Genomic DNA, 22,877 nt, shown 5'->3' with positions numbered 1-22,877 from the left:
GGCTCTCGGAGAGCCGGGCAGCAGTCGGTTCGCCAACCGACGACAGTGCATGATGCAGCCGGAGAGCCACCTTGAGATGGAAGCCTTAGACAAGGCCTTCCCATGAACCATGAGACCAAAGCTCACAAACAGTTGTGAAGTCTTCCGAAAACTCACTGTGCGTACACGTAGAACTTCAGGGCATCAGCAACATCCAGCGAGTGCAAGGCCTTTTCAGCCGGTGACGAGGGCTTCGGGAAATAAACAGGTAACACCAAAGGCTTGTTGAGGTGGGACAGAACCTTCAACATAAAAGAGGGGTGCGTCTGCAGCACCACCCTCGAATCATCGAATCATGAAAAAGTCAGGTATGGTTGCTTGCAGGATAGAGCCTGGATCTTCCATAGCCTCCTTGCAGAGGTGATGGCCACAAGGAAAACCGTTTTCCATGAGAGGGGACTGATGCATAGGCTCGAAGGGCCCCCCACCCCCACCCCATGAACCTCGTCAGACCCACATTGAGGTCCCACACTGGGGAGGGAGCCTTCACTGGCTGGAAGGATCAAACCAGTCCCTTGAGAAATTCCTTGACGAGTCAGTGGGACAAAAGTGACGATCTTCCTGGAGACCTGGTGTAGCGGGATATCGCCGCCAGATGTACTTTGATAGAGGTGTGCGCCAGTCCAGCCTGGGCCAAGGATAGCAAGTACGGAAGTATCTGCGGGCCGTGACCCTCAGAGGGGTAATCTTCTGAGACCAGTACCACAAAGCGAAACTTTTCCACTTGTGATGGTAGCACGTCAAAGACGACCTGGCCTTGGCAAGGACGTCTCTCCAGTCTGCAGGCAAATTATATCCTCCAAACTCTAGGGCTGCAGCAGCCAAGCCCTTAGGTTCAGCGATTCTGGGTCGTGATACAGCATTGTGCCTGCCTCTCTGGTGAGAAGATCCAGAACCACTGGCAACTTGACCGGAGGAGACGCTGACAGGCTGAGAAGGTTCAGATAACAAATCTGCCTCAGTCATGTCGGCGCGAGGAGTATCATCCTGCCCTGGCACTGTGAGCGTGTTGATGACTTGTAGCAGGAGAGGCAACGGAGGAAACACGTACAGAGACAGCCCTTCCTCTGGGAAGGACAATGCGTCCCCCAGGCTCCTTGGTTGGTGGAATCTGTTGGCAAACCTCTGGCATTTGGAGTTTGCCGCCGTTGCAAATGGATCGATCTGGAGCCTGCTGCACTTGGCGAAGATGCAGTCCACCTGGTCCTACCGAAGTTCCCACTCGCGGCAGGAGCACAATTTCCTGCTAAGGGAATCTGCAATGGGGTTCTTGACCCCCACTAGGTGAGGACGGACGAGGAACATTTCTTGTGCGATGGCCCAGCGCCAAAAGTGCTGCGCCTCATTGGAGAGCGCTGGGCATCGAGTGCTGATGTAGAATATGGTGGAGGTATTGTCTAAAGATCCTCACCATCTTGCCCTTCAGAGCTGGAAGGAATGACTTGAGGGCCCAGAACACAGCCCGTAGCTCTAGGATGTTGATATGGAGATCCTCCTCTGGCAGCCACAGGCCTCTGGCGTGCAGACGTCTGGTGTGGGCTCCCCAGCCATCCAGAGAAGTGTCCATGGTGACTGGCTCCTGGTATGAAGGGTTTTGAAACCCTGTGCGCCATTCGATGTTGGAACGGACACCCCACCACTATCGCCCGACGGAATTCCTCGTTGAGCGTGATCTTGTCTGCAAAGCTTCCGGACACTTGTATCCAGCGAGCGCTCATGATCTCCTGAAGAGGTTGCATCTGCAACCTGCAGAGCAATACGAGGTAGATGCAGGACGACATCATGCCAAGCAACGACTTGATGATCCGCACCATGGCTGTCCTCATGGACAGCCGCCACTGCACCGTCCCTTGAATGGCCGCTACCCTCTCCTCTGAGGGCTATGCCAGACAGGACACTATATTGAGTCTGGCTGCTAGGAATATCACATTCTGCGATGGTGTTAAGCAGGACTTTGGATAGTTGATGGAGAATCCCAAGTCCATGGACGGTCGCCTATGTCTGCCTGACGGCCAACTCCCGTGAGCGGGTGCAAATGAGTTGAGATACGGGTATACATGTATGCCCTGTAGACGTAGGTTGCCCGCCACCACTGCTAGGCATTTTGTGAACACTCTGGGCAGACTTCAATCCGATAGGCAGAGCCTTGAACTGGTAGTGCTGACTTTGTACTACGAAACACAAACTCAATGTTTCTTGTGAATTGGGATGTAGAAATAGGCGTCCTCCAGATCCAGCGACATCAAGAAGTTATCTTCCTCCAGCTGCCCGAGCATGTGCTGCAACGTAACCATCCTGAACATTTGGGACTTTAAGTACTTGAGACGTCGTAGGTCAAGGATGGGCCTCCAGCCCCCTATCTTCTTGATGACCACAAAGTACCTGGAATAGATTCAGGCGCCCCGGAGTCGTTGGGAAACTAGACCCATCGCCCCTTTCGCAGCGTGGGCTGCACCTCCTCCAGGAGATGAGGGATGTGCTGCTCCTGACAGGACACTGGAGGGATCTTGGGACACCTGCGTTAAAACTCCAGAGTGTGCCTTTGGGCGAGAGCATCCAGCACCCATCTATCGGTGGTTATCTTCTTCCACTCGCTGATGAACCTAGTCAGCCGGCCGCCCAATGGGGTGCAAGCGTAGGGGCCCGACGTCCCAGCTGGTACAGGTCTGTTTCAGAGCCAGCGCCCCACCCTGCGGTCGACAGCGACATTACCCTCTGCTACCGTAGGCCTGTGAATTGCCTCTGTAGGCTTCCTGGGTCGTGAATCTGGAAGTCTGATGGTATGAAGAGCAGAAACATTTGGAAGACCCGTTTGACTTTCCCCTGGAGGAGCAAAAAGAGTGCTGCTGGAGAGTGCCCAAGGAAGGACTCGTCAACGACCTTCTCAAACTAGTTATTTCCATTCAAGGGCATGTCCAACATCTTCGCCTGGACTTCCTGCCGGAAATTCGTGGCCTTCATCCAGCATTGTTGACGAAGGCAGACATTCTCCATCTGCCGAAACCCCCCCCCCCGTCGGTGACATCAAACGCCACAGTAATGGAGTCGTCAGACTCAACTCCTCCCCCCCCCTTCCTGGAAAAGAGCGATTGCCTCCACCCTCTTATCTGTGAGGAACTTCAAAATAGGGCCCAGCTTGTACCATAGCTCCCGGTCGTGCCTGGCCAGAATCGCCAGTGTGTTTGCCACCTTGATAGTGGACGCTGCAATGTAAAACAACTTCCTTCCCATGGCGTCCAGCTTCTTCCCCACCATATCTGGAGGGACCGAAGACGAGGGTGGGTTAGTCTACCACTTTCTCACGGCCGCCAATACCAGAGATGGTTACTAGCTCAGGCACTTGGATGCATAGTCCGGCACCCGATGACCCAATACTTCAGCCTATCCTGTTTAGCTGTTTAGCTGGAGCCATCCAAGGGTTTTTAATGAGGGCCAGGCCCTCTTCCCACACGTCGTCTAGAAGGGGAACCGCCATGATTGTCTTCCTCCTGGTTTCGTGCCCATGGTACAAGAAACCATCTTTCTTGGTTTCTTCAGGCACAAGCTGAAAAATCTCAGAGGGTCTGGCAATCAGAGTGGAACGACCCCACCGCATCCAGTGGGGATGCTCTAGGCAAAAGCGGAGACCCACTGCGACAATATTGTCGCCGTCTGTAGTTGTATCCGTCCCCGTCCCCATGTCTGAGTCTACTGCGGGAGATGGGGACAGACGTGGGTGTGGCAGATGAAACGGAGGGGCGTCAGATGACTTGGCTTCTTCTTAGTTGAAGGCTGAACGGAGGCCTGGCAGACCACTGGAACCAGGCCTGGCGACATCCTCTCCTGGATCTCTGACACCAAGGTATGACAGGTCAACAGAAGGTTCAGAGACACATCCCTCGGTTGAGCTAGCGGAATTGAAAACTAGGCCATGCACCATCTCAGTCATCTTCCACATCCTCCTGGACCGTGTGCAAGGACTCCTGGTCCTTGTCGTATGGACGAGACCTCCATGGTTTGAGCCATGTCCTGGGAGGGCTGTTTCAGGGCCTCCTCGCCCCTCCCCCCCCCCCCCCCCCGTGGGGCTGGAACCTGTGTCTGAGCCAGTTTCCTCCTTTCTGGCGTGCCCGCAGACTTTGCCAAAGTCACTGTGGTGGTCTCGTGCCTTGGGGGCAAAGAAACTTTGTGATACGGGGGCCACTTTCCCAGGGTCAGCTCTCTTCGCCATCGAGAGAGCAGCTGCCACCAACTCCATCATCAACTACGTCTTAGCTTGTGCCAATTGGGCCTGCTTGGGCAGTTCGGCCTTCTTCTCCTCTGTCCGTGGCTGCTCAGACTTCTCCCGCAGTGTAGCCGGGATAGATATTTCCTCTGAGGAGGAGCTCGATAGCCAGCTAGCAAAGGGGGAGGAGGGTGATGTCGATCGTGCCCTATCCACTTTGGGACCCGCTTCCATGGCGACCCTGGTGGACTTGCGGTTCTTGGCCTCCTCTAGGGCCCCCAACGATGAGGCACCCGCAAAGGACTTCGAGGACTGCTCCTTGGACCGGCCGGTCCTAGGTGAGGCATGGAACAAGTTACTTACCTGTAACTGTTGTTCTCCAGCATGGGTCTGGCATGGATTCACATGCTCATGAATAAAGAATACATAGCAGTACACACATGCACAACCACGGGAGGTGGCAAAGGCTCAACATTAAGCAGTACATCAAACTCAACATTAAGCAAATCTTACCTCCTCACCAGGCTCACCTTAGGCGAACAGGTTGCGCAGCACTGCTTGGCCGACCCTGGACTCTTCCCTGGAATCCCGATCGACGCAGTAGAATTTCGTGAAGGTGTGCGTCGACCTCCACGTAGCAGCCCTGCATATGTCCAGCAGGGGCACACCAGAAAGGAACGCCGTGGTAGCTGCGATCGCTCTGGTGGAATGGGCTCTCGGACAGCCAGGCAGCGGTCGGTTTGCCAACCGATGACAGTACATGATACAGCCGGAGAGCCATCTGGAAATGGAAGCCTTCGAGAGAGCCTTCCCCTGATTGACAGGTCCAAAGTTCACAAAGAGTTGTGACGTCTTCCGAAAACACTTCGTGCGGTCCACGTAGAACTTCAGCGCTCTAGCCACATCCAGCGAGTGCAAAGTCCTCTCAGCCGGCGACGAAGGCGACGGGAAGAACACAGGCAACACCAAGGGTTCGTTGAGATGGAAGTCCGACGGTACCTTGGGCATGAAGGAGGGGTGCGTCCTGAGCACCACCCTCGTGTCGTGAAAAGTCAAGTACGGGGCCTTGCAGGAAAGGGCCTGGATCTCTCCCACCCGTCGTGCGGAGGTGATGGCCACAAGAAACGCTGTTTTCCACGACAGAAACTTCAACGGGGCCGAGTGCAGAGGCTCGAACGGAGGTCCCATGAGCTTGGTCAGCACCACGTTGAGCTCCCACGCCGGGGCCGGAGCCTTCACCGGCGGGAACGATCTGAACAGTCCCTTCATGAACTCTTTCACCAGACGATGAGACCACAAGGACGTCCGGCCCGTGGTTCTGGTGTATCGGGAGATCGCAGCAAGATGAATCTTGATGGACGCGTGTGCCAGTCCAGCTTTGGCCAGCGTCAGCAGGTACGGCAGTACCTGGGGAGCCTTAATCCGTAGAGGGTTAATCTTCTGTGCGTGGCACCAGACAGAGAACCTCTTCCATTTGTGTCCGTAGCATTTAAGAGTCGAGGACGCCCTGGCCTTTGCAAGAACCTCTCTGCAGTCGGCCGGTATGTCGTATCCTCCAAACTCTAGCGCTGCAGGAGCCAGGCCTGCAAGTTCAGCGATTTCGGGTCGTGGTGGAGGATGGCGCCTCCTTCCCTGGAGCGTAGATCCGCGTCAACCGGCAGCTTGATTGGCGGGGACGCTGACAAGTCCAGAAGGTCCGGGAACCATATCTGCCTCGGCCACGCAGGTGCGACGAGGATCATCCTGCACCGTGACCTCTTGAGCTGGTTGACGAGCCGGATTAGCAGTGGCAAAGGAGGGAACGCGTAGAGGAACAGGCCCTCCCAGGGGAACGAGAAAGCATCGCCCATGCTCCTCACCTGGGGAAACCTGCTGGCGAACCTCCGGCACTTGGAGTTCGTCGCCGTCGCGAACAGGTCGATCTGGGGTGTGCCCCACCGTCGGAAGAGGCGATCCACTAGATCCTGCCGTAGTTCCCACTCGTGGCACGAGTGCAGCTCCCTGCTGAGTGAGTCGGCGATGGTGTTTTTTATCCCTGCCAGATGAAACGGCACCAGAAACATCCTTTGGGCGACGGCCCAATGCCACAGGTCCTGCGCCTCCTTGGACAGTGCTGGGGACCTGGTTCCGCCCTGTTTCCTGATGTAAAACATGGTGGTGGTGTTGTCTGTGAAGATCCTCACCACCTTGCCCTTGAGGGACGGAAGGAAGGACTTGAGGGCCCAGAACACTGCACGGAGCTCCAGGACGTTGATATGGAGGGACTTCTCCGTCGGGAGCCAAAGGCCTCTCGCGTGCAGATTTTCGGTGTGCGCTCCCCACCCTTCCAGGGAGGCATCCGTGGTCACTGTCTCCTGGTGGTCTGGGGTCTGGAAGTCCATGCCCGCCGTCAGATGCGCGCGGTTGCCCCACCACCGGACCGCTCGGCGGAAACTCTCGTCGAGTGTGATCCTCTCCTCGAAGCCGCCCGTCGTTTGGATCCAGCGTGCGTCCAGGAACTCCTGCAACGGGCGCATCCAGAGCCTGTACATGGGAATGAGGTAGATGCAAGAAGACATCATTCCGAGGAGGGACTTGATGGACCTCACCTTGGCCGCGTCGGAAACCAACATCCGCTGTACCTTGCCCAGGATGGACCCGGTCCCTTCCTCCGACGGGGAGGCCAGAAGGGACACTGTGTCGAGCTTCGCTCCCAGAAACAGTGCGTTTTGAGCGGGTACCAGGTGGGACTTGGCGTAGTTCACGGAGAATCCCAGGTCCGTGAGAAGTTGGACGGTCCTTGCCGTGTGCTCCACGGCGAGCTCCCTCGTCTTGGCTCGGATGAGCCAGTCGTCCAGGTAGGGGTAGACGTGGATCCCCTCGCGGCGCAGCTGCGCCGCCACCGGTGCAAGGCACTTGGTGAATACCCTGGGTGCCGACCGTAGTCCGAAGGGGAGGGCTTTGAACTGGTAGTGACGCCCTTGGACCACAAACCGGAGGAATTTTCGGTGCCCCTTTAGGATGGGAATATGGAAGTAGGCATCCTCCAAATCCAACGACGACAGGAAGTCTCCTTCCTCCAGCTGACCCAGGACATGCTGGAGGGTGACCATCCGGAACTTCTGCGCCTTGATGAACTTGTTCAGACGTCGCAGGTCTAGGATGGGGCGCCATCCTCCCATCTTCTTCTTCACGAGGAAGTATCTCGAGCAAACTCCGGAGCCCCGAAGCCTCTTTGGGACGAGTTCGATGGCGCCCTTCCTGAGCATCGCCTTTACCTTCAGGAGAAGCTGAGGGACGTGAAGCTCTTTCCTGGCCACGGGGGGGACGCGCGGGCACCTTCTTTGAAACTCGAGCGCGTGGCCCCGGGCTAAGGCGTCCAGCACCCAACGGTCGGTGGAGATGGACTCCCACACGCTGACGAAGCTCGCCAGCCGGCCTCCCACCGGGGTGCTTCGGCGGGGGCCCGACCCCACGGCCGGTTCAATCCTGTTTCGACGAGGCTTTGCCGCCTTGACCTCCTTGGCGACGACGGCAGGGTCCGCCAGACTTGCCTCGTCCTCTGTAGGCCTCCTGAGACGACGAGCGGGCCGCTTGACGGTAGGTGGAGAAACCGCCGCCGGAACCTTTGGAGGCGCCCTTGCCTCCGCTGCTCCGAAAGGGCGTCCGTCGTTGCTGTAGAACCCCAAGGGCCCGGGCCGTCTCAGTGTCCGCTTTAATGGCCTGAAGGGAATCGTCCACTGTTTTCCCAAACAGGTTGTTCCCATCGAACGGCATGTCCAGGACTCTGGTCTGTACGTCTTGACGGAAGTCCGTAGCCTTGAGCCATCCACGCCGCCTAAGGCACACGCCATTGCCCAACTGGCGAAACCCAGTGTCGGCGATGTCCGTCGCAATAGTGATGGCGTGGTCCGACGCCACCTCACCTTCCTGTAGGATCTCCAGGGCATCCGCCCTCTTGTCGTCCGGTAGGAAGTCCAGCAGGGGAGCCAGTTTGTACCATAGCTCCCTGTCGTAGCGGGCCACGATAGCCAAGGCGTTGGCCGCTTTAATCGTCGTCGCTGCAGACGAGATGACCCTGCGTCCCATAGCGTCCAATTTCTTTCCCTCGCCGTCCGGTGGGGAAGTCGATGTGGAGGCCGCACCCCCCCCCCCCGCTTTCTTCCTGGCCGCCGCGGAGACGACGGAGTCCGGGGTAGGCTGCGCCCGGAGGCACAGGGGGGCCGCGTCCGGGACCCGGTACTTCTTCTCGTACCGGTCTCTTCTAGCTGTCGTCGAGGAAGGGTTCTTGAGGAGGGCGAGGCCCTCATCCCAAATGTCGTCCAGTAGAGGCACCGCGAGGACAGTCTTCCTCTTGGCCTCGCGCCGCTGATAAAGGAATCCTTCCTTTTTCTTCTCCTCAGGGCAGAGTTGGAAAAGCTCGGATGCCCTGGCGATCATGGAGTGGAACGATCCAATCTCGTCGGGCGGAGAAGCCCTGGTGGGAGGAGACGACGGTAGATCCTCGTCGTATACCTCGTCGTCCGTACCCGTCGCTGCCGTGTCAGTCCCCGTATCATCCCCTCGGGTGGACGGGGAGGAGGGCTGGACGGGGCGCGACGGCTGAAAAGGAGGTGGAGGGTGAATCCTTCTTTTCTTGGGCGGGGGAACACCAGAAGGTCCCGGTTCAGGATCCCCCGACGGGAGAGGTTCCTCCGTCGGCAACGGTAGTCTCGTCCTTATCTCTGAACATAAGGACTGTATAGCCAACAAAATGGCCGCCGAGTTGTCTTGCGGCGCTGGCAGAGGGGAATCCGACGGGCGATCAGGGGCCCCGTCGGCACCCTCGACGATGTCGTCAACCGCGTCGGAATCCATCCCGACGGGCCGGTCTTCTTCCACGCCAAGGCCGTGGCTTAAGACCTCAATCAGCTCTTCCTCCGAGGCCGAATCTACGACGACGCCCTGCCCCCCTTTTTCTTCCCCGCCGGGGATTTCACGGGGGTCCTATCGATGGGCACAAAAGAGGACTCCCTCCGAGGTGGCAGGGAGACTCTGAGCCCCGAGGTCGCCACCACTGGTGTAGCCTCCACAGGCTGAGCCAGGGCCGCCGCGACAGTATCGATAGAGGGCTTGGCCGGATGGATTAAGGCCTTCACCTTAGGTGCGCTCACCGCCTTATCCTTGAGGGGGGGACACTGCCTCGCTCTCCCTCCAATGGGGCCTTCGAGCTCGACCGGGGCCTCTCCAGGAGCTTTGCCGGGTGCTCGCCCTTTCTCTTACCCGACCCAGAGCGTTGGCTCGTGGCTGAAGGTGCCGGGGAGGGTGCGCCCTGCCTGGCGCCCGTAGAGCCCGACCGTTCGGCGCTCCCGGAGCCAGCAGATTCGCGGTGCTTGGCCTTGTGTTGGACCCCCGTCGCCGGGGCGTCCTCAAAGGTCTTAGAAGACCGCTCGGATTTCTTCCTCTTCTTCTCGCCTGACGGGCTCTTCCCTTCCAGCCAGTTGGCGAGACGTTGATGGCGGTCCTTCATGGTCCGCTCCGACATATCCTTCTCCACGTGCGTCTTGTCCTCATGTAAGCAGTAGAGACAAAAGGAGTGTTCGTCCTCCTTAAAGACGTTCTGCAGCTGGCATCCAGGGCAGATCCTGAACAGCTTTCCGGGCGTCGAGCTTCCCTTCTCCTGGGCCGTGTCCGGGCCTGAGAAGCTTCTGGAGTCCTCCAAAAGCGTAGCTCGACGAAATCTTCACCCTTGAGGGGCGCAGACGAATCCGACACGGGTCCCCGTTGATCGGATGGAGAGTCGGTGGAGCTTGAGGCTCTTTTGACCGAAAAAACAAAGTTTTTGAGAAAAAACGTGAACAAATAGCACTAACGCTCGAGAGCAATAGCACGAGGATCCCAACACATGAACGTGCGGTAAAAATCTGAAGATGGCTGCCAGAGGCGGTGCTTAGGTAGAGGGCAGTCATTGGCTGGGGTCAGTATGACGCAGAGACCAGTGATTGGTTACTACTACGAAAGACAGATCAGAAACGAAACTGATACTGGTTTTTTCTTTACCGAGGATTCCCAGCCTGACGACGGGGAATATTCATGAGCATGTGAATCCATGCCAGACCCCATGCTGGAGAATAACCTGCTCAGGGCACCGGGCAGAGGCTTTAGCGTTAAGCCACGCCACCAGTCTACTGTGCCTGTCCATCGTCTTCTTGGAAAACCGAGGCATATCTCGCAGACCGCCTTCTTATGGTCCTGATGCAGGCAGTAGAGGCACTGTAAGTGCTTGACTTCCACAAACACATTCTGTAGCCTGTACTTGGTGCAGGACTTAAAGAGGGACCTTCCCTCCTCTGTCATTGTCGGAGGGCGTTAAGTAGGTACGATGGCATTCTGGAAAATTCAACGACCTTCGCCATGGAGTGGCGCCGAAATTCACTGACAACGTATCCCTGGTGTAGGTAGATGGAGAAAAGAGCACACAGGCTCTTTAAGAACAAAAATAGAACCTTTTTCTGTCGAAAACACGAAAGAAAATGCATAAGTAGCTTGCAGAGCCTAACTCGAGGACTCCCAACACTGAATCGTGCAGTAAAAATCATCTGAAGATGGCTGCCAGAGGAGGGGCTTTGGGAGAGGGCTGTCATTGGATGGGGGGCAGTATGACTCAGAGGACAGTGATTGGTTTAAGGGAAAAATACAGTTTAGAAGTGACAGTGAAACTTTCTTTTCCCAAGAATTCCCTGCCTGACCAGGAGGAATATTCATGAGCATGTGAATCCATGCCAGACCCCATGCTGGAGAACATAAGATATCAATCAGTTTTAATTTTCTTTGGTATTAATATTCCCACTTTAGGTAGAACTATGGAACTGAGTTAGCGGCAGGATGAGAGCTGCTGGACAGCAAAATACCTGTGGCAGACTGCAGCCTGGATGGCAGGGGGGCTGCAGTCTCCCTGTTGCTGGAGGTGAAGGCCCCCTTGGCTGAGCTGGAGCTGTCCAAAGATGAGGTATAGCACTGACAGTGGCAGTACAGACTTCCTCACATTTCCCTACCAGTGCGTCTCAAATCTGCTTTCCAAGGACAACCTCCAGTGGTGCTTACCATTGGTCTCAGTGCTGCTGCCGGGTGGACGCGACTACAGTCATCAGCTCGGCTCTTTGCCACTCTCAGGAGTCTTTGCCTGCCTCTTCCGGCCCTGCCTGACCTCTGCAGCCTATTTCCATATTGGTCCTGTATTGCCGGTACCAGGGTCAAGTGAAGAATCACGTGTTTATTGTGGTACTATTTATTCACCTGACTTAGGCACCTCGTCCTTGGGCAACTCATTTAAGGGCGCTGTTACACTCTGTTTGCCCTGTTTACACCAGGTTTCCTGCTCTTATGCTTCCCAATGTGACTGGATTTCCCTTTGATCATGCTATTAGCAATCTCAATGTTACTTAATTGCAACTTTGTAGCACTCCTTTTCTCAATTTCTCACCCCATTCCTGTTCATATTTCTAAGCGCTCTTCTTCACCACACTAATTCTGCCCTCGTCCACCCTCTAATCTTATTTATCCCTCTCCCCAGACTGTCTTCTTACCCATCTCTATTGGTCTCTGCAACGCTAAATTGTGCAGAATAAGTCTCATGTCACTCTTGACCTGTTCCAGCGACTAGGCCTTAATTTTCTGTGTCTTACTGAAACCTGGATTTCTACCTCTATCACTGCGGCTTCTCTCATTTCTTCTTCCTCAAATTTCTCACACCCACGCTCCACTGACCATGGTGGCGTGGTAGGCATTGTTTTGAGCTCTTCCTGGTTACACCAAACCCCACCTTGCCACTCCCCCCCACGGCCTCCATTTTTCGATCCATCACTTTGCCTCCTTCCTTAAACCCCAGACAATCTCCTTCTTAATTGTCTGTTTCCCTCCTGGCCTGCTTCTCTCCGTTCTCTCAGATTTTGATACTTTACTTTCTTCTGTTCTCCCGTATATCTCTCCACTCTTCGTGGTCATCGATTTCAATTTGCATCTTGATTCTACTCATTCTTGGTCTGCTTTTTGTCGTCTGCTGGTCTCCCATCCCCTCTTAGCTCGATTGCCCTCCTTCACATTGCTCTAGTACCTCTCGATCTTTTATTTTCCTCTGTTCCTTTAATGTTTCAGTTTCTGCTTATCCTGTATATTCCACAGATCCCGTTTTGTTGTCCTTTTCTATCCTCCTTCCCCCCCACAGAAATCTTCGATAAAACCTTTTTGCATCATGATCTCAGTTTTGATTCTTCCTCTCAGTTCTACCCCGACTTTTCTTCCTCCCATTCATTCTTTTGCCGCTCTATCTGCTGACTCCGCATTTGATGTTCTCCAAACTACTCTTATATCTACTCTAGATTCTCTCTACCCATCTCATCCGCTTACTCACTCCAGTAAACCTTCTCGTCAATGGCTTGCCCCTGCTCTTCTTGTCCTTCACAATTCGTTCCAGAAACTAGAGCGCCGGTCGAAAAAAATCTTAAACTTCATGACATTGATCGTCTGTCCTCGGCTCACTCTTCGTACGACACCCTTCTATCTAGCAAAAAGCAATATTTTTCCTTCCAAGCATTCTCGTTGGCTCCTTAACTCAATTATTTCTCCTCGTCCACCCGATCCCTCCCCATCCTGAAGTTGAATGAAGAAATGACAGAGGTGTTGTGTTGGTGGCGAGTTGTCCTCCCGATCCTTCACTTTGGGTGTCCTCTTTCTGGCCTTCATCACTTGGTCCCCTTCCTGTCATGGCAGTCAACGTAAAGAATCTAGGAGTGGTTTATCGGCTTCTTTACCCATGGATGCCCAAGTATCCGTGGTCTGCCAAACTGGCCCCTTCCACCTCAAAATTCTGAAAAAGGTGCTACCTATGTTGCCAGCCCCCCTCCGTCCACTGGTGGTTACGGTCATGGTACTCACCCGATTGGACTACTGTAACTCCCTTTATCTGGCTCAGCCTTAGGGTGTGGTTCAACGGCTTCAACGCTTACAAAATCTTGCGGCCCAGGACGCAACAGGGTCACATCTTTCACCTGGTCTTTGCGCTTTGCACTGGCTGCCGGTGTCGCAGCGCATTAGGTTCAAGGTGCTCTGTATTGTTCATCGGGCACTGCTTCGCACCAAGTTCACCCATTACTATCTTAAGCGCTCAGCCTCGGATGGCCTGCTCTGTATGCCTCCTTGCAGCCACGCCCGCCTTGTTGGCCGGGCCTTTTCGGTAGCTGTGGCGTTATTGAACAATCTTCTGTGGGCTGTAAGAAAATTGCCTAATCTGGCCTGTAGAAAGGCCTTTAAAACATTTGTTTTAGACATCTGTGCTGTGTGGGCATGTGGCAAATTTGTACTTCCTCTCCAGTGCCATGATACCCTTGGGTGGCAGCGCGCTTTACAAATCTGCATAACATCCTCATCTCTCTGCTTCTGATCTGGCTTCACTACTAAAGTCTCTAATCTCTGCACATCCTTTTCCCCCCTTCCTCCTCCAGCCCCTGCCTCTCCATTACCTTCTGTTTTCAGCCCTTCCTTTACTGCCTTTTCTACTCTCAGATATTGATACTGCTGACTTTCTCTCTCATGCTCATCCAACTACTTTGCCCTCCGATTGTTTTCCCACCTTACTAATTCTATTAGTTTATCCCAATATTCTTACTTACCTTACTACTTTTTAATCTCTTGCTCTCTTCTATGCTTTTGCCTGAATTTTTTTTTTAAAAAGGCCACTACATTCCAGCCAGATCTCTTCGATCTGAATCCACCCATCGGCTGGTTGTTCGCAATCCGCCCCACTCCCACGCCTCATCCTGTTTCGCTCTGTCTCTTTTGGCTCCTCTTGATTGGAATTCCCTTCCTCTTCTAATTTGCTCCTCTTGTGTATTGGTCTCAAAACATATCTCCTATCCCGCTCCTCTTCTTCATAACTTCTCATTGTCCACTTATGATTATACCACTATTTTAATTGTTGTAATGGCACTTTGGCGAAAGCGCAATATAAATCACAATAAATTAAATGGAATTTAATAATGATGTACAGTTTCTGGGGGTGATTTTTGCAATGATGGGATTGACATTTTTATGCTTTTCCTGGCATTGGATTGGTATAGATAATTTCACCAGTTAATTTTGAGTGCTAAGAACTCATGTGGAGACAGTGTTATGTTCTTATGCTCACCATGTGCAAAAGGGGGCACTGTGATACTGTGATGTCTATTGCAAGTTTCTGAGTCTTGGTCCGGTGGTTAGGGTGCTCAAATGTATGCCCATTTAGGGCTCAATGCTTTAGAACGTGTTTCACAATCTCCAATGTACGTGTGTTTGTCTTTGCATAACACTTTGACTTTCTTTACACCATTTTCAATGCCACGTGTTCTATAGGGTCATCTGAACTGCTGGTGAAAAGATTAATGAAATGCCATTTGAAATTATGAGGTTTTCTAGATTTTTTTTTTTCTACTCGACATACACATTTCGTATTGCATGTAACATTTTTGTGGTTGACAATGAAATGTAAGGTTTATTTTGTTCAGAAGTACTTTTCAGGGATACCCTCATGTCTGACAATACCCAGGCTTAACCTAGTGTTGAAATATATTTTTTCCACATACGTGGAGAGTCCTAGCGAGTCCTTGATTTGGTCTGCAGGCACTACAGGTTACGTGCGGTTGGAAGCCTCATTGGTGGACGTAGTGAAATGTTCAGCAGATTGGAGTACCGCGTCTATCTCGTCCACACTGGCACAATTAGAATCATGGTCAGGCGGTATTGGCATAATTTGTGTACTACTTTGCACAATAGTGATACAAGGGGTTTTTGGAGGGGGTTTTGGGGAGGGCAGTGGAAATGTATGCAAATATCCCAGACCAACTTATCCATAGTGCTTTGCAAAATTACAAGATTTTGGAATTTTGAGTTTTCTGTTGTTGCAAATTGCACAGAGGAGTCAGCCAAAAGTAAAGCGAAGATCTGCGAGTGTATTGATGTTCATTTCCCACTCGCATTTCTGTACCAGGATTCTGCTTAAGCTGTTTGCTAGACAATGGTGTTCCCCTGCAACATGTTCAGATTGTGTAAATGATTCTAATGGAACATCACTGCCAAATAGTCTGACCGAGCCAGCACAACTATTGAGTGTCCCACCTTGTTTGTTGATAAAAAAAAACATGGCAGTGTTGTTGTCTGTGTTGATTACAAGGTAGTTTCCATCAAGATCCTCTGAAGAGATTACAGTGCCATTCTGACAGCTGCAAGCTCCAATATGTTTATGTGTTGAACCTGTTACACCAACGACCTCCCCTGTGTAGTGAGGTGTTGGCATTGTGCACCCAGACAATCATAGATGCATCTGCTGTGATGGTTACCTGTATTTGCGGGTTGACAAAATAGCCCCCTTTTAGCAAGTTCTCTTTCTACCACCACTAAATCATCATACTCACCTGTCACTAGAGGTCACTGCTCTGCTAGCCACTACTGTTTAGGGCACATGCTGAGTCTTGCATGCAGAACTAGGAAGATGCCATCATGCCAAGGAGCTTCATAACTTTCCTGACTGTTATCTGGCGACTGGCCATGTAACAGGGGATATGCGGTAGTAGAGCATGCACTCTCATGAGAAGAGTTCGCCATTGCCATTTTTGCATCTAGCATGGCTCCCAAGAACTGTTTGTTTTGGCTTGGAAGGAGACTGGAATTTTTGGCGTCGGAAAAGCCTGAATTGGACAGGCGATTTATTGTCTCTTACGTGTGCAGGAGGCACTGTTTTTCGCTCTCCCCTGTTATTTACCAGTCATCTAGATTGGGATATAGTGGGATTCTTTTGCTCCCCAGGTGAGCTGCCACAACTGTGGGCATGTTCGGGAACACACAAGGTCCCAAGGCAACCACAAAAAGGACGTCTTTTTGTCTATTTTGAAGCCGTTATATTTGTAATGTCATGGAAACATCGACATTTGAAAATATGCATCTTTTATATCCAGTGTTGCCAGTGCTCCCTTTTTTAGTAGGGAAATTACTTTTTGGAGGGTTGTCATTCTGAATATTTTTGGTCTGTCATAATTGCTTGTAGGCCTTTGTTCTAAAACCGGTTTCTTGGTTTTGTCTTTTTTGGAAACTAGGAAGTATAGTTAACAAATACTGCAGTTTTCCTGGTCTTGAGGCACTTCCTCAAAGGTAACCTTTCGTATAAAGGCTTTCATCTCCTCTTCAAGTATTATCAGATGATCCGGCAGTAGCTTTCTGTATCTTGGCGGTACAGTGTGGATTTTTTAAGAACGCAATAGCCCTCCTTGGCGGCGATTAGAAAGCACTTGTCTAATGTTATCCCATCCCATGTGTTAATGTATGATGTTAGCCTTCCTCCAACTGTGGTAACATAGGCAGGGACCTGCACCCCTGAGTCATTGTTTCATGGTAGAAGCTGACCCTCTGAGGATTTGGCCACTACCATGACTTCAGCCTACTCTGTGGTGACGAGAAGCTGGTGCGCTGTGCACCCACACTGGAGCACTGTGCATTACACGTTGGGTATGTGTGCTGGGCTGCAGACTGAATATTGTTGGGATGAAAAGTCCACCAATTGGAAGCGGATCCTCACCTCGCTGCAGAAAAGGGTCACTTGTTACTTGACCGAGACTCTTGATCGGCTCCTGTTCTTTTTGAGCCTTTTCAAGTGCTTTGTCCACTGCATTCCTGCAAAGCTGCGTTTACTCTACAGGCGTGCCCAATAGAGTAGCCTGTGTCTGAAGTATAAAACCAGAGCTGCCAAGCCATGTATACATCTTTCATTGAAAGTGTCCTCTGCCAAATGTCACCCCACTGTCTCGGCTGAGTCGAAAGCATTTTGATTGTGTTTGCTTCCCCTCATGAATTACTGTGACTGAATTCAAAGGCTTAGGAACTTCTTTTACAAGATCATCCATCCGATTTCATTGTGCCCTATTTTATCTTGCCATTAGTGCTGTGGCATTTGCAATGCGCACCTCATAGGCAGCTGAAGTGAATATCTTGCGTTGATGGCCGTACATCTTTTTGCTCTTTATCTGGGTAATATTGGTTTGTAGATCATGGTGCACCCTCTTCCCCCAGAACTTTGCTTGTTGCAGTGACAACCAGAGAGTCCTTCGTTCTATATCCCTTTGTGTATATCGGGACACTAGTGTAGACATTTTTTCTCAATCCAAGGGCTGATGGCCTTAACAAAAAAAAAAAAAAACACCCTTTCACTGGCCAATCGACTTAAGTCTTGCTGACTGACTTCAATAAGGGGAAATTGTAAATTGAAGTTCTTCTTCATAGAAAATCGGGTTTTCTATCAGAATCATTGGTTTGTACCGAATTTGCTTGCTACCCTTCTCAGAAAGTAGTTTTATAGACACTGATCCTATGTGGGTGAAGATGTTCTGTATGGCTCCAACACATCTAGCGAGGGTAAACTGTAATCCTAGGGCTCAATGTCTTGCCCCTCATCCAGAATGACTTCCATAAAATAACCTTCCTTTTTCCAACATCTTCGTCCTGTTCCAGTTGCTCCACCTGGACTCTAGCTTTTTTTTTTTACAGGATCACTACCCTCAGTAAAGTTGTGTTTGCTTTTATGGGGTGTTTGTCAATGATATCCTTAAAGTAAGAAATTGTGTCAATAGGAGGTAGAAAATACTCATTTGGCAATTTTTTCCTTGGAATTTTAGATGGGCCCTACTCTCGGTCTTCATCTATATCAGAAAAACGTGTAAGGCCTTTTCTTGGCATTGAAGCACACAGTGTACTATCGGCAACAGACACCTCATGAGCAATGTTGCCTGGTGTTTATATATATATATTTTTTTTTTAATCAGTTTTACATGTGTCCTTGGTCGAAGTCTAAATCTTTTGTTTAGTATCCTCGGTTCATTTACATACGCGACGAGTGTTTCGGCTATCAGAAGTTGTTTTCCACAGATGCTGAATGCGCTATGTCGTCTTCGAATGACTGCCCTCCATCTTGGATTCTACTGATGCTCTTGGATACTCTTGATGCTCTTACCCCTAAACCAAGTGCAATTCCTGGTATGAATCCGACCTAGCTACACTTAAACACAGGTGTAGGGCGGCTGAGAGGAAATGGAGGGCTTCTTGTTCATCCACTCTCTGTCCGCATTAAGAAGAGAGCCCACATTAAAGCCTGTGTCTCTGTGGCACCTAACAACTCGGCCGAACTCTTTAAAATCTGCAAGGAGCTTGCCAACCCTGCAGCAGTCTCCACCCCTCCTATTGCCTCCCAGGCTCTCTGCAATGCCCTGCACTTTATCTCAAAAACCCATGACATTCTGTCCACCCTCTCCTCCCCTGCCCCTCCCATTTCCCCGCAGTCTGTGCTTGCAGACCCACCCCCTTTAAACACCCCCTCCCCCACAGTCCTTCTCTTCCTTTCCCATTTTCTACCCTGACGAGGTCGCTAGACAAGTCTGATCTATGAAAGCCTCGTCAAAACAGGTTCATCCCTGTACCTCTAAAACCATCAATGACCACATTGACACCATCGCTCCAGCCCTTGCTGATTTTTGCAACCACTCCTTTGCCTCAGGACCTTTCCCCTCCTCTCTGAAGCACTCCCTTGTGCATCCTCTTCTCAAGAAACCCACAGCTGAAACTTCCTGTCCGGCTAACTATCACACAATTTCCATTACCCCCTTTCTGGGCAAACTCCTGGAAAAGCTGGCCATCTCTCAGCTTAACCTTCATTCAGATTCTGTTGGCTGTTTCCATGACCACCAGTCTGGTTTCAGAGCGGCCAGAAGCACGAAACTGCTCTCCTGAATATCCGTGAAGATCTGCTCTCCAACCTGGACTCTAACATTTCCTCTGTCCTCATCCTTCTTGATCTCTTCTGCCTTCAACACGGTCAACCACACCATCCTGCTCAACCGTCTCTGTGATAACCTGGGCATCACTGATCAGGCTCTGGCCTAGCTGACCTCTTTCCTCTCTGATCGACGCTCCCAGGTCCAACTGGGGTCCTTCCCATCATCCATCTTCCTCTCTACCTGTGGGGTTCGCCAGGGGTCTAACCTCTCACCCTGGCTCTTCAATCAATACCTGGCAACTCTCGCCCACTTCACTGCCATTTTCTGTTCAAATTTCCAGTGCTACGCTGATGTCACAACTCATTTTCTGGCTGCCCTCGGCCACCTCCTCTCCCTCCCTCATCTCGGACTGCCTAACTGCCATTCGAGATTGGTGTGCCGCCAATGATCTTTGTCTGAATGCCAGCAAGACTGAAATCGGCACACCATCTCCATCCTTCTCCCTGACCCTCTGGCCGGCCTTCCCTTGGCCCTCCTCCTACCCCTATCTGCGAGGCTAAGAACCTCTGGGTCATCTTTGACTCCACACTTTCCTTCTCCGCCCATATCTCTGAGGTATATAAAAAGTCAAACTTCCTAGTGCACCTCCTCAGAGGTACTCTGCCTTTCCTCTTCTTCCCTCAGAAGGAAGCTCACCGTCTCCCAGGTTTATAGTGATAATGTCGAAAAACAATGTTGAAAAAAAAAAAGTGAATGTCTTTTTCTTTGTTTTTTGTCCAAAATGGGGTTCCCCCCCTAACCACCTTTTTAAAAAAAAAAAATCTGTTTGACCTTTTTTTTACTTGCGGAACCCAAAAAAAAACATGTTAATAAAAAAAGAAAGCATGCAAAAAAAAAAGTCGACATTTGACATTTTTGTAATTCGACATTATGTTTTCGACATTATAACTGCACACCTGTCTCCCAAGCTCTGGTTCTCTCTAGGTTGGACTATTGTAACAGCCCCTTTCTAAATCTACCTGCCTCTACTCTCCGCCCTCTGCAACTTATCCAGAACAGGACTGCAAGACTTGTCCTTGGCCTCAAGCCCTGGGATTGCATTTCTCCAGCCCTGAAATCTCTCCATTGGCTCCCAGTGAATGCAAGGATTAAATTCAAAATCCTCTGCATAGTCCACAAGGCTTTCTGGGGCCTGGGTCCAAAATACTTTCCGCTATCCCTCTGTAAATACCTCCCCTCTCGAGCTCTTCGCGCCTCTAACTCCCTCCGGGTCAATCATTTTTCAAAGAAATGAGCTGGGGGTAGATCTCCATCTTCGGCTGGGGCCTCCCTCTGGAACAGTCTCCCTGTCCATCTAAAACTTGAGGAGAACCATCTCTGGATCCGGAAGAACCTCAAGACCTTCCTCTTTGCTTCTGCCTTCGCTCCCCCTGCTGATCTGCTCCCTCTCGGCACTGTGCACCTGACCACCCTCTGTCCCCTGGGCCCAGGTACCTTCTCACCCTGCCACCCTGCTGCACTGCCTCCTGGCCACTCCTTGCACTGGGGACTGCATCTGTACCCATACAGCCCCCCTCCCATTCTTTTTCTGCACTTAGACTTACCCAGTCTACTGCCTTAAACACAGCACTTGCCACTTTCTGGCTGCACTACCACTGTTTGTTGCCTCCATTTTCTATTTATTTTTATTTATTAAATATCTGCTCTCCTCTGCTCTACACTTTCCACTCACCCCTTCCATGCACTTTTTCCCTGTCCCATGCACTTGCGCGTTCTCAATGTCACTGGGCCTAGTAAGATCATTGTGTTGTGTTCTCCGCTGTTCCCCTCCCTTGCCTAGTTGCGCTCTGAAACACTTGTGTATGAGCGCAACACAAATAAAATATTGTATCATATCATACTGCATGCGTTGAGACATCAGTACTGTACCTCAGACCCAACATCGCCCGATTTGGGACTTTAATCTTCAATGGAAGGCCTTCTGGATGCCATGTGCGGTCTTCACAGCAAGACTCGAGACATGCCTTACAGAGCTGGTGGCCCGCTGCGAGGAAACTGATCTTGCCTCCGTTAGCGACTCCACCGTTTCACTTTCGAAACAGGTGCTGGTTTCTCAGACTTGGAGGCCCCTCGCTGTAGTGGCTGACACACCTAGAGAGGTTCTCTGCCTGCATAGCATATGCAGCCCAGAATTTTGTTTAGTGTTCTTTAAGAGTGTTAGAATTTAAGAGCTGGCAAGCTCAACACTTTTCCCATCTAAAACAGCAGCTACACACCCATACGTGTGTATTTCCAGGTGAATTTGGCGTTACAGGAGAGGCAGAAATGAAAAGGGGTATTCTCCATGGTGGCCAAAGGTTACTAGGGAGCCAATATTAACTGAACATGGAGGACAGAGGCATTCTAAAGACTGCTTTTTGTGTATGAAAATATCCTGCCCCGCTTCTCATTGTCATGGCCCTCATTCGTAGTCACTGAGTCACTTTGGTCCGATTGTCTCCAACGAAGTCGGCGTCGAGTCGTGTTCAGTCTTGAACTCTAGCAGATGATCTATTCAGTCTCTGACTCGTGGCTGTTATCAATGTTCAACTTTTTAAGTCACTAGATAAGAACTCGCATGTACAAGAATCCAACTCTATGGCAGAAAATAAAATACCGGAGGACATCATGTGTACCCGTACATGCAGAGTAGGGATAGTTTGTCAGGAATGCCCGTGTCAACACCCCCTTTTCGAAATCAAAAACAAGATGCAACATTCTGCACCAACAACTTCATGCAGGTAATGAAAAGCATGTGAATCCAAGCAGATTCACTAACCTAAAAAAATGATATTCCACACACATCGTAGATTCCCAGCCTGACACCATGGACTATAAATCTCATACTGGAAAACCCGCACTTTCTTCATACCCGTGCCCTATCCATCAGTGTAACAGATAAGACTTTGCTGCCAGTCATCAAATGAAGAAAATGTGTCCAGTTAGGGAGCAAACGTCAATACACCTACTTTAATTGCGCAGTTAACGGGAGAGAACAACGCCTTCACAGTAGTTGTACTGCAATTCAGTAATAGTAAAGTCCAAATACTATACTCTCCTACCTCTAATAAAAACCTCCCTGCAGACACTTACAAATCAAAGACGTCCTGACAAGAAGCCACAACCCCACAGGCCCGCATCCTCCTTTCATTCTCTCCTGTAATGCCATTCGAAAAGGTGTGGGTCTATCTAGACAAGAGTACAGTTGGACCGATTTTCGCAAAGTGCATTTCTAGGCAAACTTGCTGCATTTGCAAAGCGTAATGAACTAGAGGATATTCAGAACTGTAAATGTGGTAAATCGTAAGAAGGGCACAAGCAAATTACAAACTTTTAGGTTTATATTCAGTCCTGTGCTTTTTGCCCAAATGTTGCATTTTTCTACCCAAATCGCACATTCCCAAAATGGCTATCCGTGGAGTACCCATCATAGCACCACTGCATTGGATCACCTCGCTACCTGAATAAAAAAACTGATATTTAATTGCAACATAAACCATTTTCATAACGTATTGACGCATTTCTCTGGTTGAATGGTATTTTTTCATCAATTAACTTAATTGCTTGACCATATAATAACTTCTAAAACGTAGATGCCGAATAAGGTTACCTGCTGTTACATATTTTTCTTTAGCTCGTGCCCTTTCATCTGCATCAAAATACCATACGGTGATTGCGTACCTAGAAAACAAAATGTTGTTTAGTTCCACCTTTACATGCCTTAGTTGTGGGTTTGGTGAACAGTAATTCTTTGCATGGAGGTCATACAATATGCGCTAGCCACTGGTATTCTGTAAAAAATATTGCACGCCTTGTTCAAGTGGATTAACTGCCATTTATGCAAGAGCGTA

The 22,877-nt window shown here is 50.9% G+C and overlaps 1 protein-coding gene across 1 annotated transcript in view; it reads right to left on the bottom strand.

Moving 5' to 3' along the window:
* EGLN1 (egl-9 family hypoxia inducible factor 1) overlaps positions 1-22,877 on the bottom strand; it is a 467,219-nt gene that overhangs the window by 58,407 nt on the left and 385,935 nt on the right. Inside the window, exon 4 of the mRNA XM_069606938.1 lies at positions 22,637-22,707. Within this exon, the coding sequence (XP_069463039.1) occupies positions 22,637-22,707 (71 nt within the window). The remainder of the gene's footprint in view (positions 1-22,636; positions 22,708-22,877) is intronic.

The sequence above is a fragment of the Ambystoma mexicanum genome, chromosome 4p (genome assembly GCF_040938575.1).
Source record: "Ambystoma mexicanum isolate Mex_15411 chromosome 4p, UKY_AmexF1_1, whole genome shotgun sequence".
Lineage (NCBI taxonomy): Eukaryota > Metazoa > Chordata > Amphibia > Caudata > Ambystomatidae > Ambystoma > Ambystoma mexicanum.
This window is presented reverse-complemented; position numbering and strand designations above follow the sequence as displayed.